Source organism: Cucurbita moschata, unplaced genomic scaffold, assembly GCF_002738365.1.
Source record: "Cucurbita moschata cultivar Rifu unplaced genomic scaffold, Cmos_1.0 Cmo_Scf00027, whole genome shotgun sequence".
Lineage (NCBI taxonomy): Eukaryota > Viridiplantae > Streptophyta > Magnoliopsida > Cucurbitales > Cucurbitaceae > Cucurbita > Cucurbita moschata.
The window spans coordinates 274678-292258 of record NW_019268543.1 but is presented as its reverse complement, the minus strand read 5'-3'; the positions used below and the strand labels follow the sequence as shown (position 1 = coordinate 292258).

General features: G+C 35.7%; 2 protein-coding genes across 2 annotated transcripts; one reads left to right on the top strand and one right to left on the bottom strand.

Annotated features, from left to right (window-relative positions):
* Positions 1–774: 774 nt before the first annotated feature.
* On the bottom strand, positions 775–4076 carry LOC111462561 (F-box protein SKIP14). The gene is made up of 2 exons (XM_023106172.1): positions 2374–4076; positions 775–2203 (listed from the first exon to the last, which is right to left on the bottom strand). Exons 1-2 carry the CDS (start codon positions 3304–3306, stop codon positions 1703–1705), a joined length of 1434 nt encoding a protein of 477 aa, XP_022961940.1. The 5' UTR covers positions 3307–4076; the 3' UTR covers positions 775–1702.
* A 1488-nt stretch (positions 4077–5564) lies between these two features.
* On the top strand, positions 5565–16904 carry LOC111462816 (probable thimet oligopeptidase). The gene is made up of 20 exons (XM_023106569.1): positions 5565–5817; positions 5981–6102; positions 6543–6706; positions 7083–7173; positions 7769–7948; positions 8919–8999; positions 9594–9674; positions 10444–10536; positions 11660–11740; positions 11820–11982; positions 12110–12230; positions 12319–12391; positions 13242–13349; positions 13913–14010; positions 14089–14134; positions 14353–14449; positions 14981–15054; positions 15128–15232; positions 15451–15531; positions 16402–16904. Exons 1-20 carry the CDS (start codon positions 5673–5675, stop codon positions 16510–16512), a joined length of 2115 nt encoding a protein of 704 aa, XP_022962337.1. The 5' UTR covers positions 5565–5672; the 3' UTR covers positions 16513–16904.
* The last annotated feature ends 677 nt before the right edge of the window (positions 16905–17581 follow it).

The following is a 17581-nucleotide window of genomic DNA, read 5'->3' as shown; positions in this document are numbered from 1 at the left end:
ATATTTTTTTTTTTTTTTTTTTTTTTTTTGAGATTTTAATTGACAAGAATATCGAATGTGAATTAGACTTGTTAGAATATATGTATTTAACCAAAAAGTTAGATAGTTCGAATTTTCTGTCAAAATTTCTATAATAACTAAATTAAAAAAAATTTAAAATTACTAAATTGAAGTCAATGTTCCAAGCATGTATTGTTTAAATTATATATGAATAATTTATTTGATTAATATATTTAAAGGAATTCGGTCCAATATCTGAAGACAAGTTTTGTAGTCGCAGACGGCCCAAAAGTTGGAAAACTTATAAACAATGGAAAAGGGGCCCAAGTCTGGTTTTCTTAGTCATAGGCTTAGCTCCTAAAGGTTCCCTCCTTTTCACTGGACCTGTGGAGCCAAATCAACCCCCCAATCATCGGATTGCCACCATTTAGCACATTCAGCACAACAGTGTGCTATGGAGTGGGGCGTGCTCAATGAAGCAATCGCCATTGATCGGTATAAAAGCATCACAGGTCATATAAGCCGACACCCACACACCCGCAGAGTGGACTAGCAATTGCTAAGAGCATCAAATTAGCAGGCGAGGCCAAACTGTTGTGTCGGAAGGTAGCCGGGCATGTTGAATTTTTCCGATGAAGTTTGGTAGCATCTAAAAATACATTTTTGTAACCACATTTTCCATCTCATACAATCATATTCATAACAGTACGGAACAGGCCTCGAGTTTCACGGTGATAATGACGCTAGAACTAGTCCAGCAAGAGGAAGCACACATTGTCCAAAGATACAATAACATTTATAGTCTGTTTATTTCGTTCCCCGTTCCCCGTCCACGGGTGGTCAAAACAAGCAAAAGTACTGCCTGATGAAGAAACCAGATGCAAAAAAAATGTCGAAGGCAGCGACTTAGATAAACGACATGAAACACAGGCAAGGGGGCTGATCCACCCATGAATTCGGACTATAAAAGAGGTCAAACCCTAAGAATGCACATGGCTAAGAAGAAATTCCATCCGAAATACCCACACAGGCCAACGGCAGCCTCTTCATGAAGATGCTAAGGCTATAACAGACGCCATACTTCCCACACTATATGCAGATATCAGGACTTGGAAATTGGACTAGTTAATATAAGCTTGAAATTGGAGTAATATAAGCTTGTGTTCCCCTTTTTCATAATCTCAGGGCGGAGCTAGAACGAGGCAGTGCCTCGACACCGTATTAGAAATGGCATCCTCGTCTTGCTTTCTAACGACCTCGACCCTTCTCGCCTCTAGGTAAGAATGGTGCTGATGGAGCTGAGCATTCCCATGTCTACACCATTCATCATTAACAGTACGATTAAGATCCTAGATCCTTGCATAAAGATCCTCATCCAAGCTTCATCGACTATACTACAAGTACATCAAACAATGATAGTAAGGAGCCTTTAGCAGCACAAGTGATTTATTCTCTTTCCCTTCAACACTGAGGATTAAAACGGCAGCTGCCAAAAATAGAACCTGAAGGAAGCTGATTCTGACACACGAGCCTGAGATTAAAATAACAGGAACCATATACTTGAATGATTCTAGCTTCTTTTTTTTTTTTTTTTTTTTCTCCTTTTATTTAAAGCCAATTGAGCAAACTCACGTGTGTTCCAAGAATTAATTAGAAGACGGCCCACATTGCCACCCTAACCATGAAGAAAGAAGTCGTCTTCCTATTCCCTCCAATCCCGTTCCTCTTGACATTCCAGTGATGGCTTCCAGCAGCCTGAGCAGAGCAATTCCAAACTAAATGTTTCCACAAACTCGTTCTCATTAATGCATCGACCACACTGAATACACCGTGATATGCAAAGGGTGCATGCCCTACATGCCTGAGCAGCATATTCTTTTCCCTGACAACCATCCACTGGACAATCATAGACAAGCCTCAGGTTTTGGCATCTAGGACATTTTTCAATATCAATAGCACGTTCATCATCACAAGACAAATAAAAGTTTCCCCTGTGATAAAAATGTGGCTTATAAGAATTTTGCGGCTTAAGGCTGCAGCCACTTCCCAGTAAGAACTTCAACTCTTCAAAATGCTCTTGTGTCACCCCGAATAACCCACCAATTCTTAGAAGTTTCACTCCTTGGATACTCGTCAACTTGAAAGCCCTCAAGCTGCTAACAACACCTTCAATACTGAGTCTAGTACATCCCGGAACAGACAACTGCATAAACATGCAGGGAATTAGTAACATGCTCAGTTGGTAACCGATTAAGGAGAATAAACTGTTTATCCCAATGTAAATGGACCAAACGAATATAGCAATACCAAATACAACAAGACACATTCAGCTATAATTATGAAAGAGCCAAAACAGGAATAAGTTATACTTACTTTCGTAAGCCTAGGATTGCTTTCAAGCACTTGCTTCAGACCCTCGTCTGTAATTCTTGGGCATTCCACCAGACTCAAGCATTGCAGGTTACCTCGAGCTCTATTACTTAGTTGCAAAAGAATGTCATCAGTAATCTTCTCGTTCAATGGTTGTTCTATGTGAATGTTCCTCCATAAAAGGGGGTCGCCCTGTACTACTGAATGCAGAGAGTTGCAAACCCTTCCAACAGAGAGTAAATCCCGAACACCCAGATAACAAAGGGCAAAGCTTAAGCCTGCATGAGGGGCTCCTCCATCTACCTCCGAATAGATGCAACTCTGCTCCTCAGATTCTGCAGCCTGCTGCCCACAACAACTAGGAGGATCGTCATCAGCAAAAGATACTTCATCCATGCTACAAATGGATCTAAAATCACAAGAGCAGGACACATCTCCAGTTTCCTTTTCATCCAGAAACCCATCGCAGCTACACATCGGATCAGGTTTCTGAACAATACCTTTAATCTCAGGAAACGCTTGGAACTTCAAAGCGTTGTTCCAAAAAAAATTCAGACCTGCAAATAACTCGACATTCCTTTCGCCAGTACCGCCCCCGTCGCGAACACACTCAGCATAGTCCACTTCCATGTCCTCAAGCCATCCTGTAAGTGCTGTAAAAGTGGTACTAATATCCATGCCAAATGGATCCGCAGGCAGAATATCAAGAATGTCCTTGGAGACAGGATCCTGCGAGCTATCTGAACATATATCATTTCGATGATCAAAACAAGCATCCACCTCCCGGCCACGATGCCATGACTTTCCACAGCTTTCCACGTTGTTTTCAGGAATGCCCTCGACAATATAACCATTAGCAATCCTCATTGGAGAAACTATGTTGTCCTCGGAAAGGTGCAGAGGAAAGATAGGACGACGAGAAAAATTAAGAGCCATCAAAGATCCTACCTACTCCAACCTAAATCTATAATCCCAAATTCCTTACTCTCCTAAAAAACTACGAAAAAAAAAAGGTGAAATTCGTGACGAGAAGAAAAAGAAGAAAAATCACGAGGAATAATTACAAGAAACCCTCAATTTTGGATGGCAAACTAAAACAACGCACCAGAATCTTAGAGCTTCTTCCGGGAAAAAAGAAAAAAAAAAAGTTTCGTAGCTTAACAAAAAGGGGAAACACAAAAATCGATCATTAATCGCGCCAAAATTACCTACATAATACGAAACAACCACTATTTTTGTCTGCTCTGAAATTTTCTCAAACTAATTCTACAATATACCGTTCTCAGTTTTTCTATATTCACCTACAAAAACATAATCCGAAGTCTGCAGAGTCGAATATAAACCCACGGATACCAAGGGGAAAAAAAACAACAATAAACTTGAGCAGAAACGTCGAAGAAGAGAGTGGAGAAAGGAAAACCTGAGAATGACCGAGAGGAGTTAAAAATCAAAGTGATTTGTACAGCGATTTACAACGAAACCCTATGAAGCACATTGGAGTAATCAAGAAACAAAACAATGGATCTCTTGGAATCGAATCGTCGAAGCTGAAGCTTTTTTTTCCTCCGGAAAGGAATTTTACAGGGAATAAGAGAAGAACGATTATCTTTCCCGGGAAGAAATTCGACTCCAAGAGAGAGAGAAGGGAGAGTAAGGAACCTGCCGATCAAGCTCAGGGAGAGGAGAGAGAGAGAGAGCGAAACAGAAGGGAAGTGTGCGAGAAAAATAAAATAGAATTACTACCAAAAAAAAAAATAACACGGAGATAATTACAAATTAAAAACTAAAATAAATAAATCAGAGACGGAGGAACTCAAGAGTAACGGTGAATTGTCGAAATCAGAAGAGAAAATGACACGTGTTGGTTTAGTGCCAGTGATTGTGTTGTGGCGGGAGCGGGAATCTAATACGTTGCAGCTTTGATTTCAACGACGAAGCCTCTGGGTCTGTTTGATCTTGATCGGACGGGTGAGGTCGCTTTTGGCGGGTTATGTGGTCCCCGTGGATTTGATGGATTTTGAGTTGGATCAGTGGTTTGATCGGACGGTCGAAAGAGGATGACGAGTTCAAAAAGATAGTTTTGGATTACGACGGAATTCTCCAGCTGGATTTCCCGCTTCAAACTTGTGTTTGTTTGTCGTTTTCTTGCATAGTCGATAAGAACTATATTTGTCTTTTCTCATAAATTTAAGAATTTTAAGTTCATAAGATTGGGAATTAAATTTAATAAAATGTGGTTTTTCTTCTGAGAATTGTCTAGATTTTATGTCATAAATCTGTTAATACTGTATAATCTTTTTAATTAATTAAAATGGAATCCTATTCAATATCGCACCGGTTTTAAATGTAATTTTAATAACAACGTTTGTGTGTCAATAATATATATCAGCGCTTGTTTAAAATATAATATTCGTGTATTAGCGCTATCAATATTCATTTAAAATTCATATAAAATTTAACATTAATGTTTTGACAATATACTAATACCCACTTAAAATACATTTATATATAGTAGCATATTGATACTCGTTAAAAATAATATATCTTTCAATTATATGATACTCGTGTGTCAATATTAAACTTGAAATTAATCTACAATAAATATTAGATCCCACGGTTAGTTGGAGAGGGAAACGAAACATTTCATGAAAATGTTTCCTCATTGGACCCATTTAAAAACAGTGAAGTTGACAGCAATACGTAACGGACAAAAACAAATAATATCTGCTGATGATGAGTTTGGGTTATAACAAATGGTATCAGAGTCAGACACCGAACGATGTGCCAGCGACTAACGACGATACGTAACAAGTCAAAGCTAAGAACGATGGGCTGGAGCAATTGTAGTTTATCTATAAAACTTATATAAAAAAATTTTATCATATATTTTATTAATAGATTGCCCAATAAAAAATCGAGAAAAGATTGTACCATATTAGGTTCGAGAACAAAATTGGACGAAATGAAAATGGTAAAGCAAAGCTATATATTTTTTAAAATTGCGTCCTAAATAAATACAATAATTTAAATATATTAAGAAAAAAAAGAGAGGATATTTTTAGTACAGAAAATAAATAGGTTAAAGGGTTGAGAACTTTCCATCGTTGCATTAAGACAGACGATTAGTTGCCGTCCGACTCACCTAAAATGAGAGTAATATTGAATTATTAAATGGAAATTATAATTATGTGAATTAAATTTCGACATATCTTGAATTTTGGCAAGCTGTCTTTGCGCCTTGAGATACACAAAATTTCCCTCCATCGCAATTTCCGCTCGGCCAGTCAGAGAAGAGAAAGAAAATGAAAGAGATTGAAGGAAACAGTGAGAAAATGGACAAACGGAAGAGCAGAAGTCAGCTGCTAGTGTTCACGGGAGGCGCTGCTCTTCTCGCCGTCGCGGTGAACCTTGCAATTGTTGCCATCAGCAATCGGAAGAAGAAGAAAGGTACTTCGCACAGTTCCACTTCACTTTCGAGCTGTCCTACATTCCAGTGTTTGCTGTAACACGTTCCTGCACGTTATCGAGATGCATCTGGCATGTACAAGCAGTGTAGCTTGCTTCGGTAGCATTGTCGTACTGTTATGCTTATTTTTTTCATGATTAACAGAGCTTCCAGGATTTGAGCTACGCGTCAACCTTTCGGCATCCGAGATTCTGAATTTAGCAGACAGAATTATTGCGAAGTCGAAGAAGGTTCACGATGCTGTTGCTTCGGTTCCTCCTAACAAGGTGTCGACGATCTTGCTCTTTTACTGCTAACTTCTATATCCACTTGTACTCGCTTATTTATTTTTTTTTAATTTTTTTTTTTTTGGTTCATCCCTTCCGTTAAGACACGCATCTGCTACTAGGAACTGTTAATACAGCGATGGATGTGAACCGCTTAGTCGAATAATGTTCTTGATGCGGTTTTTGATACCTAGTTACGATTCAGCGAAATTCTGGACGCATTGTAAGCGGTTGATTCTCATGGAACTAGTTTTAGATATGCAACTAGCAGATGTCAGTATAAAGGCCGCCACATCGACGTGGAATTAGTCAATGAAAATTTGGAAGTAGAGATGTATGCGTAGTGTTCACATCACAAATCCTTATTTTCACCACAACCTGAATTTGCTTTCTGATATGTTCGTAGTTATTCGTTATAATACCTCAAATGAAGCCTGCAGGTTACATATTCGAATGTAATATCTCCACTGGCTGATTTGGAGGCTGAACAATTTCCACAAGTACAATCATGCGTGTTTCCGAAACTAATATCGACTTCAGATGATGTTCGCAAAGCAAGTGCTGAAGCAGAGTGGAGAATAGATGCTCATGTTCAGATGTGCAGGTATCACTAATTTCTATCTTTTATTGAAAGGTAACATTCGTTAGCTTTCGCAGATTATGCGGCAGGGTACCCTTGAAGGCTTAAACTGATTACACCTTGTTTCCCTCATTTGTTTATATGATTTACATGCACATCCATGTTTTGAAATGCAAGTTGTTTGCCATAAGGTGCAGGGGGAAAATGAAGTGAATTATGTATCTGGGTTCTTGACTAGTGCCATAGGAATAAATTTTGTAAAATTGAAGGCTTAGAAACATGTCCCTGCCAAACTATTTCTTCTTATTTTATTAGTCTGAGAACAAACTTCAGAGCACGATAGACTTGCATGCCTTTATCAGTTAAAGAACTCATCATTCTTTCTCTATTGGCTGGACAGCAAACGTGAAGATGTGTATCGTGTTGTCAAAGCCTTTTCTACTAGAGGGGAGCAGACAAGTGCTGAACAGAAGTGTTTTATCCAATGCTTGGTATGGATTCCTAGCAGGTTGCAATATCGAGAGATTTTTACCCTCTCCTTTCATGAGCATAGTGATGTGTACTTTCTCTTCAAATAGGAAAAATGACTACTGAATTCAACTGTGAAGATAATTGCATAAAATACAATGTATTCTATAATTGCCATGATGGCAATGCTCCAATTAATTTCCACATATGGTCAATTTCATGAACAACTGAAGTTGTTGTTCCTAAGAAAATAATAGACTGATCACAAGTGTATTGTATCTCCATTCTTTAAAAGAAACCTGATCAATTTCAAAAACAGCTCTATAAATTGTTTTTGAAAACTTTCCAAACATCTCCTTGCAAAAGAGGTAAGGAAATTGATTTTGTTGAGGCAGGATTATCGGATATTTCTTTTTGCATATGTCATTCCCAACTTCTCCCTCCCCCTGAAATTGGTTTTGATGATCCATGTCTTCACAATCTAATTGCAAGAATCTGAAACTGAAATATAGAGAAAATAACCTGCCTCAGTCAACTTTGGTTCTTTTTTATGATATTTTAACTTTACCTTGCTACAATTGCTTAAAACCTGTGGTGATTCTTTTCAATCAGTGACAGGTTAGAGACTTCGAGCGGAATGGCTTAAACCTTACTTCATCAAAGAGGAAGGAATTGCTGCGATTGGGGGTGCAAATTGAAGAGCTAAGCCTGCGATATATTCAGAATCTGAACGATGATGGTACATTCATACCTCTTAGTGAGGCTGAATTGGATGGTTTACCAAAAGAATTTTTTGAGGTTTGGATTCTTCCCATATTATGTATTTTAATTGTATCTTACGTTAATGCACTTGCACAAATTAGATACTGATCCACAAAAAAATCCTTCTTGTTAGCTTTCCTTTCTGGTGGCATTTTATCACCTTGATTTTTTGTTCTTATTCAGCTGTATATGTTTGAAAAGTCTTTTCCTCATCATAGCTTAAAATAATTTGATTATTCGTAATTATGTTTGAAGTCTTCTGGAATGTTGTACTTGTTGATCCGAGGGTGACAATCGTCGAAGCTAATTATATGCTTTATTATTCAACTAGCTTCATCAGGAACATTTCTGCTTAGTTGAGTGGTTATAAGCTAAGGTTTTAAATATTGACGTCGAAGAAAATGTAGATGTCTCAATTTTATGGAAATGTCGATAAAAATCGATAAAATGTTGATATTGATGGATATTTAGGAAAAAATCATTAAAAGTATTTAAATTAACAAATAATCATCTCACATTTTTTAAATAAGTTAAAATTTCTTATATTAATATTGGTCCATATCATGTTCACATTAGTGATTTTTTGTTGATATGTGTGTGTGTTTATGTATATATATTATGTATTTTGTCGATTTTCTTAATGATATAATGGAAATACTTACTCACCCTTTATGATGTCAAAATGAAGTGCATATAAGTTACAAATAAAGATTCCTGTAGATTAGTAGCGTAACCAAAATTTGAAGAATGTCTATTCACTCTGAGTTGTGGTGGGCCTATGATTTAACCTTTATTAATATGAAATCTACTTTGGAACTACTTTAATCTATTGGAAAAGATCTTTTTGATTGATCAATAAAATTGTTTCTTATTGGCAACTGGTTAAATGGTTAAAGGTTCGAAGTTCCCACCTCAATCTTGTTGAATTTTTAAAAAAAAAAACTTATCAATTTTTTTTATCGGTTTATTCCGGGAATGCACTCACTATCATCTCTTCCCCATGCAGAGTCTTGATAAAAATGAAAATGGTCAGTTTAAGGTGACCATGCGAAGCCATCACACTGCGGCAATATTAGAACATTGCAAGGTATGCTCTTCTGAACCAAAAGCTTTTTGTAATACTGTCCAACTATTTCAAATTTTGACTCAACCTGTTTATATCTTTTTTTTTTTTTTTTTTTTTTTTTTTTCCAAATTCAATTCCTCTATCAGATCTTTCTTGGAGGGTATTTTATTTTTATTCTGTAATGACTTCTATCTCAGTATTTTTTTCTTATCTTGCATCTATTCTTAATCCATAAAGTCGATATCCATGTAACATTTCAGAACTTAATGCATACTATCAATACATAAACTTTTAATGGAAAGAAGCAGTGAAGTCTAGAAACTTTAGTCCTTTAGCAAACATGATGTTGGAGTTCTTTGAAAACAGTTAGCCTAGATATTTAAATATTAGTTTTGGGCATTTGGCATGAGATATTAAAAGTTATGATAATTCCAGAGCTCAAATAGAAAACCTAGGGCAAGCTTCTAGCTCTAATTGAATGTGATATTATGCAACTTTCTGCATACAAACTAACCAGAAGTTTTTGAGTTGGGTACTATTTGTGAAGTTCTTATCATAGATTCAGAGGAGGAATATGTACTGAGTACTGACAATAGTAACACTGCCTGTTTTAAGGTAGGCATGACAAGAAGGATGGTGGCAATGACATATGGGAAGAGGTGCGGAGAAGTGAATCTTTCTATTCTAGAAAATTTGGTAATTAACTTGATTATCTCTTCTTTATGAACTAATTTAAAGTTCAAATAGATTACTAGGTTCTGAACTTTGCTTGATCCATTAGCGTAATTTGTATATAGATCATTAGGGAAGCCGCCATTTTAATTTCTCATCCAGTTCTTTCTTAAAATGTTTTATATGGACAATCTCTTCTTTATGAAATATTAAAAACTGAACTTTGCACCTTATCCTTTCTATTAACGTATTACATGCATTGATTAGTGGGCTAGCTATCATGATTTCTTTATCCATTTTTTTTCTTCTAAAAGTGGTTTTACTGAGCAAGCTTTGATTTGGTGGTCCATAACCTACTTTGACAAATGGTATTTCCTGTTTCTAAAGACCATGTTTATGAATAATAATATTCCTATTTCCTAAAAATTTTCACGCTGGTTGTAGTGATATGATCAATGTGAAAGAAGTAAATATTTTTAAAAGATGGAAAAATAATAATTTTGGATAAAGTAAATTAACATGACAAGGGTTCTATGTGGTAATTGACGTTCCACGAAAAGTAGTTGACATTTCAAATGCCTCCACATCTGTATGAAAATAGAGATTAGATTGAAATATGATATTTTTGTTAGTGAAAGCGAAGTGTAGATTCCTGTTGGAAGAAATAGGCACGCTTCAATGTTTCTAATGCATAACTTGATATGATGACCGAGTGTCAACTGTTGAAGAACAATGCTTGCTTACGTGAAAGTTTCTTGAAAGTTGCTGTTTAACATTCTTTCTAAATTTTCAGGTTCATCTGCGCCACAAGTTTGCTCGCTTACAAGGCTATTCAAACTACGCAGACTATGCTGTTCATTATAGAATGGCAAGGTCATCCGCTAAGGTTGTTCAGAAATGCTAGTTCTCATCGTTTATCAAATATCATTATGACTTTTTAGAAAATAGAAAATCTAGATGGGATTAAAGGAATGGCTTTTCATGACACACTTCACTTTTAGGTTTTAGTTTTTGGCTTTATTTGAAAATAAACTTATGATTATATTTTTCTTGCGATTCATTGGAATGGTTTATTTGTAAGTATATTATTGATTCTTCATTTTATTTGTTAGTATTTGATGTGAACTATTTTTCAATTCAATTCATTTTTAGGCATTTTTTAGTACCAGCATAAAATTAAGGCACGCCAATCACCCAATCAAATTCTATAGGTTTGGTGACATTGCATGTTTAGTTTTATTTATTTATTTTATTCATCTAGTGGAGATTTAAACTTCTGACTTTTTGGTTGAGATTATAATGCTTTTAACTAGTTGAGTGATGTTGCCCTTTTATACAACCTTATGCTTAAGAGTCTAGTATTAGATACATTCTGATTGTTCTTTCTTATTTTCTTATAATGATGCATTTAAATTCGAAATGCAAAAGCCTTTCTTATTCTCCATCTCTTAAATGGTGTGTGAAACCTGAGTATTTTTTTCCTATGGATTTAAATTCAAGTTTCTCAAGACATATTTAGGGTAACAGTGGTGTTGGGGATAGTTGGAGTGGTTAATTTGTGTTTAATTCCATACTTCTATTTATTTGTGCTATTTTTCCCGTTATGGTGTAAACCATAAAGAAGGGTTATCTTACTAGATGGAAAAAATTGTATATAAAACTTACCGTACCCTTGTATCTGTTGGTCCCAATTAATAACCTTGAGACCATTTTTCAAGTTTAGATTACCGGCCCAAAATGCTAAGCCCACACCAATAACACTAATTTAGAAACTATCAAGCAATTAATTACAACTTACAAATCAGAAATGGATGCTTATTGAAGCTCTGAATGTACATCAAAGCCTTGACTTGTACGTGGGTATTCCAAAAATTTGGAACAAGGTTCTGCTAGGCATTGGTTGAACCTTAGCATAAGAGGAGAACCACCAATTAGTTTCGTCAATTCTCAACTTAATGTCAATTTATTTGTCAATTTTTAGGTGGGTAATTACTTGAATGTTTTTCCAGGTATTTGAATTCTTGGAGAGCATCTCTGACAGTTTAACAGATGTGGCTGCCAAGGAACTGGCCAGCTTGAAGGACCTAAAGGTTAGCTCAATCAGTTAAATGTTTGCGATAACATGGTTTCATGGAACTTACTTGGGTCTTATGACTTACGAGACATCAGAAGCAAGAGGAAGGAGAGAGTCCGTTTGGCATCGAGGATTTATTATATTATGTCAAGAAGGTAGAAGATCAAGAATTCAACCTGGACTTTGTGACTCTGAAGCAATACTTTCCAGTCTCTTTGGTTTTATCTGGGATCTTCAAGATAATGCAAGACCTTTTCGGTAATCGTTTCCTTACAAAAATGTTGGAGGGCATGATCCTTCCACCTTTACTCATGATTTTGGTGTTCTTGCCTTTAAAATTCAGTGCTACAGTTGCAATTTCGTATTTGAATATTTTCTTCACCAGGTTTAAGGTTTGAAGAAGTGATAGATGCCGAGGTTTGGCATGGCGACGTTAAGTTATACTCAGTTTTTGATCTCAACTCTGGTGAACTAATTGGTTACTTCTTCCTTGATCTTTACACAAGGTTTGATCTGGACTTCAAACTTTTTATAAAATTGAACTTGACATTATTTCGTCATCGGTGGGTGAAACTATGTTTTATACTTGGTTAGGGAGGGAAAGTACATTCACACATGTGTGGTGGCCCTTCAAAACAGTGCATTGCTATCCAATGGTACACGGCAGGTAATATTTGTTGTATATTTAAAAAATTATTGCTGAATAGTTGTGGTTCTCCCCTTTTTATTATTTATTTATTCATTTTATGTGGGCATTCTATGGATAATAATACTTGGTTTCATTTGATAGCATTCACTTTCTCAAAAAGGCGCATTTGACAAGCTCAATTTCATTCTCTGTTTCTTATCAAAAGGAAAAATAATCTCAATTCGACTTTTTTTTTTCCTACTTCATTATATGAATAGGAAATTCGTAATGGAAACACGATTAAAATATAAATGATAAAAAATGGCAACTAGATACCTCATTGAATTGGAACTTAATGACCAGAATCTGATCTGCATCTGCATCATCAATACGTTTCCCTTTTTCCCTGCCTGGTAACCATTTGTCATTGAAAATGAAGAAATATTCTAGAAACCCAATGTTTACCGTCACTTGCTTGATACACGTGTTCATATATCTAGAATATTATTATTGTTTATTAGATAATCTCATTATAATCATGATGACCTTATGCACGTGCAACATGCATGAAGAAAATTATAACGATTCAACTTCTAGGCTGGGATTGCTATTACATGCATGTTATGGTAACAAAATTAACTTTAAAAAGTCTTAAGAGCCCAATTAAACTCAATGGACCATAAACACCCCAAATGAGGATTAAACCCATAATTTAAATGGAAAAATAATGCAACAATTGAGGGAGAAAAGTAAACTAATCTTACTTGGAGCTTGAATTTTTACAAAAATTGTACTTGGAACAAGAAGTTGTGATGTATTGTTTTTTTTATATGATAACTCTATATACAAGTTGTATCCTCATAAATTATCTTTTCTTTTCTTTGAGTAGATACCGGTGGCATTATTGATATCTCAATTACAGAAGGATGTTGATGGTCATGCTGGGTTGATGCGATTCACTGAAGTGGTTAATCTTTTCCACGAGTTTGGCCATGTGGTATATATTTAGTGTACTTGCTTTCAGACCAACACGGATTTGATCTAACAATTAGAACTTAGAAGATGGTAATTCATTGTGATGGTCAGAATTAGGATAACTGAGGCAAGTTCCTTCAGTTCTAGTATCTGATTTGTGATAAATATGTGTTGTGGGCATTGGCCTTGGCCATGCCCCTAACTGGAACAAGATCTCCTTCTCAATTCCACCTACATCTTAGACAGACAAAAGATTATCATAAATGTGGTGAGCAAAATCTTGTGATGGAAGTTATAATGTCTGCTTCTGGAGACATGATGACGTCCAAACTAAATGATGACCACTACGGTCTTGTGTGGCTTTGGGATAAACTACCTTAACAATCCAGTTCAGAATTTTAGTGCTTATCCAATCATCCTTTTATATTAATCTACATGCAATCTTGCCATGCTACAATTGGTCTTTCGGTTAGTATTAATAGAAAACTAACACCAAAGGTAAAACATACAATATTCTAAACTATAAGCATGTCGTATTTATGTGGTTTTAATGTATTTTCTTCAACTTCTTGAATGGAATTTTAGGTTCAACATATTTGCAATCATGCATCATTTACTAGGATCTCAGGGCTGCGTGTTGATCCCGACTTTGTCGAGATCCCTGCTCAGATTCTAGAAAACTGGTAGCCCATCAGTTGCAATATTCCTAAGTTTGATTCAAAGACTGGATCCACCTGTTAATGCTCGTGTTTATTTTGTAGGTGCTATGAAAGTGTTTCTTTGAAGTTGTTATCTGGTTTCCATCAGGTAATACATATAGATTAACGCCTTTTTGAGGTCTCATTGTTTGAAAATCTGGTGCATCTCGACATATTCAGCTCTAAAGTTGTCTAAGTTTCATACTGATCAAAAGTATTTGGCTTAAAACTTTAAATTTGTGATGGTCATATTTTACCCCAGTCAAGTTTTCACAGCATTTATTATTGTGAGTGTGAAGTTATAATTTATGTTTGTGCAATGTTTAGGATATTACAGTGCCTATCAAGGATGAAGTATGTGAATCACTGAAAAAATGGCGACATTCTTTTTCTGCGCTGAAGTTGAAGCAAGAAGTTCTTTATTGTATGTCATTTCTTTTACTGTGCCTACCGTCTTCTTATTCCTTTTTTTTTTTGTGGATGAAACAAGAAGTCTATCATTGAATGATTGAAAAGTTACAGTCATAGACCTGTGGCACCTCTAATGGGGTTTACATAAATGCATACCAATTATCATTAGATTAGGAGAACAAGTACAAAAAGAGCTTGATTAAGCACTCCGAAAGGGAGCAAGATTTTTTGCTAATTGCATTTTCCTTCAAATATTATTTGTTTCCTTTTGGTATATTTTGAATCTTTACCTCCAAAAACTCGAAAGGATTGCTTTGTTAGCATTGACCCAAAGAAATTTAGCCCTGTTTCTTAAATCTATGACCGCCAAATAACTAACTAATATTTTCCTTTGGAGATGAATCAAAAGCACAAGGACAACCAAAACGCAAAAAGATTAGATCTTCATATTTGCATTCCAAAATGTCAGCCACATTTTTCTTGCACTATCTATGATATGCGTGTGTTCCTTTCATTGTCTAACTTGGGAAATGTCTGTATGTAGGTCTTTTTGATCAAATTATACATTGTGCTGAAAATGTCGACATCATTGAATTATTCAAGCATCTCCATTCAAAGGTAATATTTTGAAGTACTTATTTATTAACTTGAGTTTTGCATGCTAGGTTTTCATGTAACAGCATTTTCACAGGTAATGCTAGGTTTGCCCATGCTTGAAGGCAGCAATCCTGCTTCATGCTTTCCATGTAGTGCTATTGGCTTTGAAGCTGCCTGCTACAGTCGTGTATGGAGTGAGGTATACGTTACCCTTCAAGCACGTGAATCATTTTTGGAATTTGCTTTACTTCTCATAAATATGTGCTTAGCATGTTCTAAGTTTTTTAATGTTTGTTCACTGACGTAATAACCATCATTTCAATGGAAAGGGGGAATAGGGTGTTCATGAACACTTGTGTACTGGGCATTGCTTATCTTCGTTTAAATAAAACATGAGCAGCAAGCTAACATTTGCAGGTTTTCGCGGCTGATATTTTTGTCTCAAAGTTTCGTGGTGATCTTTTGAACCAACATATTGGTTTGCAGTTCAGAAACAAGGTAAAAAATTTGCATTATGCATCAAACTTTGATTGTCATTTGGACCAATTTTCTATCACCATTTCAATTCAATTTCGTAAAAGCAATGTCACTGGAGTAGAAATATCTCACATTCATTGGTATCCTATTCAAATTTGGTTGACATACCTGTTTTATTGCGTGTCTTCCCAAATTCATAGTAAGATCTAGGAGTTTTGTTTTAATCTTCTGTTTGACAGAGCTAGATTGGTATTTGTATAAATAAGAAAAAAGATTATAAAATAGGGAAGAAATCCAAGAGGCCTCTTCTACTCCAATTACAATCTATGTAATGCATGGCACCAAAATGTACTGGTATTCCTCCATCACTAAAATATATTGGCTTTGTGTGAGGGTCTGTCAACCATGTAATGCACTTAGCAGTAGTAGCCACCGGCATGGCAGAATGTGTATTTGCGTGGAAAGGAAGGCCTTGAGCTTTGAGTACTTGGCAAAGATTTAAAATGTAGATTTTGAAGCGAATTTAGCTAAAAAAAGGAATAATTTCACTGGTCATCAGATTCTCAAAGTAGACTATATCTGGTACATATCCACGACATTCTCTAAGCCTATTACTACCACTTTGGGGTCACTTTCATCTCTTCATGCCAAATGTCCACTGGTCATCCCGTGTCTTGGCAACTTCCATATATCTGAGACATAGTCTTTGCGATTTTGTTTATAGTCGCTGACCTCTAATTCTCTCTAACAACCCAACATATTCTTACTGTCTCATATTACTAACTCGTACTGACTAGCATAATAGCTCCTCATTGCCTAACACGCTAACCTAAAGGTTGTATATTGTATCCAGAAGGGATTGAATGAACTCTTACCCATCTAATTTGGCAGGTATTGGCTCCGGGAGGTGCAAAAGAACCAATTGATGTTCTATCTGACTTTCTTGGGAGAGAACCATCAATTCAAGCTTTTATTGACTCCAAGGCTGAATATAGCTTGTGAGGTAGAAGGAATTTTGGTAACTTCTTTCCTTCTTCCCATTCTTTTCACAACAGAAAGAAGTTCACTCAGCGTTCGGAGATTTTGCCTGTTCTATCGTGGACACATATTTGTACCAAAATCGTGTTCATATTTATTTATTTTTGCCCTTAAATAACCACTCCGTTTTTCAGGGGAAAATTAATTTGTGGCATTTCCTTAGCCTTCAGAATGTTAGCGAACAACAGGTTTTTCTTATTAGAATTTCCGTTTCCAGTTTCTTCTCAATTTAGCAGCAGCACGTGGTCTAAGTTAACATTTTAGCTGCATCTGCCTTTTGAAACTCCCTAATGCGAAATCTAAAGTGTAAATGTTTATGGTATCCGTCAGATTTCATTGGCTACTATTATTTTTTTTTTTCCAGTATGTTTCATTTAAATTAGTTTTCATGAAGAAGTCATAAAAATTTCCTGGCAAGTTGTATGTTTGTTGAAAGTGGGAATGGACCCATTCGTATTTGATTTCCATCAATCGTATAATCAGTCAGAACCGACAGCTATTTTAGTTGAATTCGAATTTATTATTTGGTTTTTGACCAGTTCCCGGTGTACAAGTAAATAAAGATGGATACTTTGTAGGTTTGTTATTTATTTATTTTATTGCAGTTATTTATGAATGAAAATAAAATTATTTAAACTTTTTGTTTTGTCAATCCTGTTTACGATCAATCATTTAGGTCAAATTAAAGGCAAAATTATGAGGTCTTTTAAGTGTGTATTATAATGTCAGTTGTTTTGATTTTAATTTGCTAAAACTAGTATTTTGATATCCCATAATCAATGTCAAATGCTACTAATAGTATTAGTGGTTGAGGTGTTCTTAATGGAGCATGTTAGAATCTTATAGCAAAAAACAAGTTGGTTTACAAAATTTGAAACTCATTATCCAAGGCTTTCACATTCTAAAAAATTTGGTTTCAGATGAGATGCCCGGCGCTTCCACGGTTGACACGTGGCATAAGAATCCCGTATTCATAAATGCATGGGGAAGGAAGAAAGCCAAAAGGGTATGACAAAACTCCAAAGTTATTGCT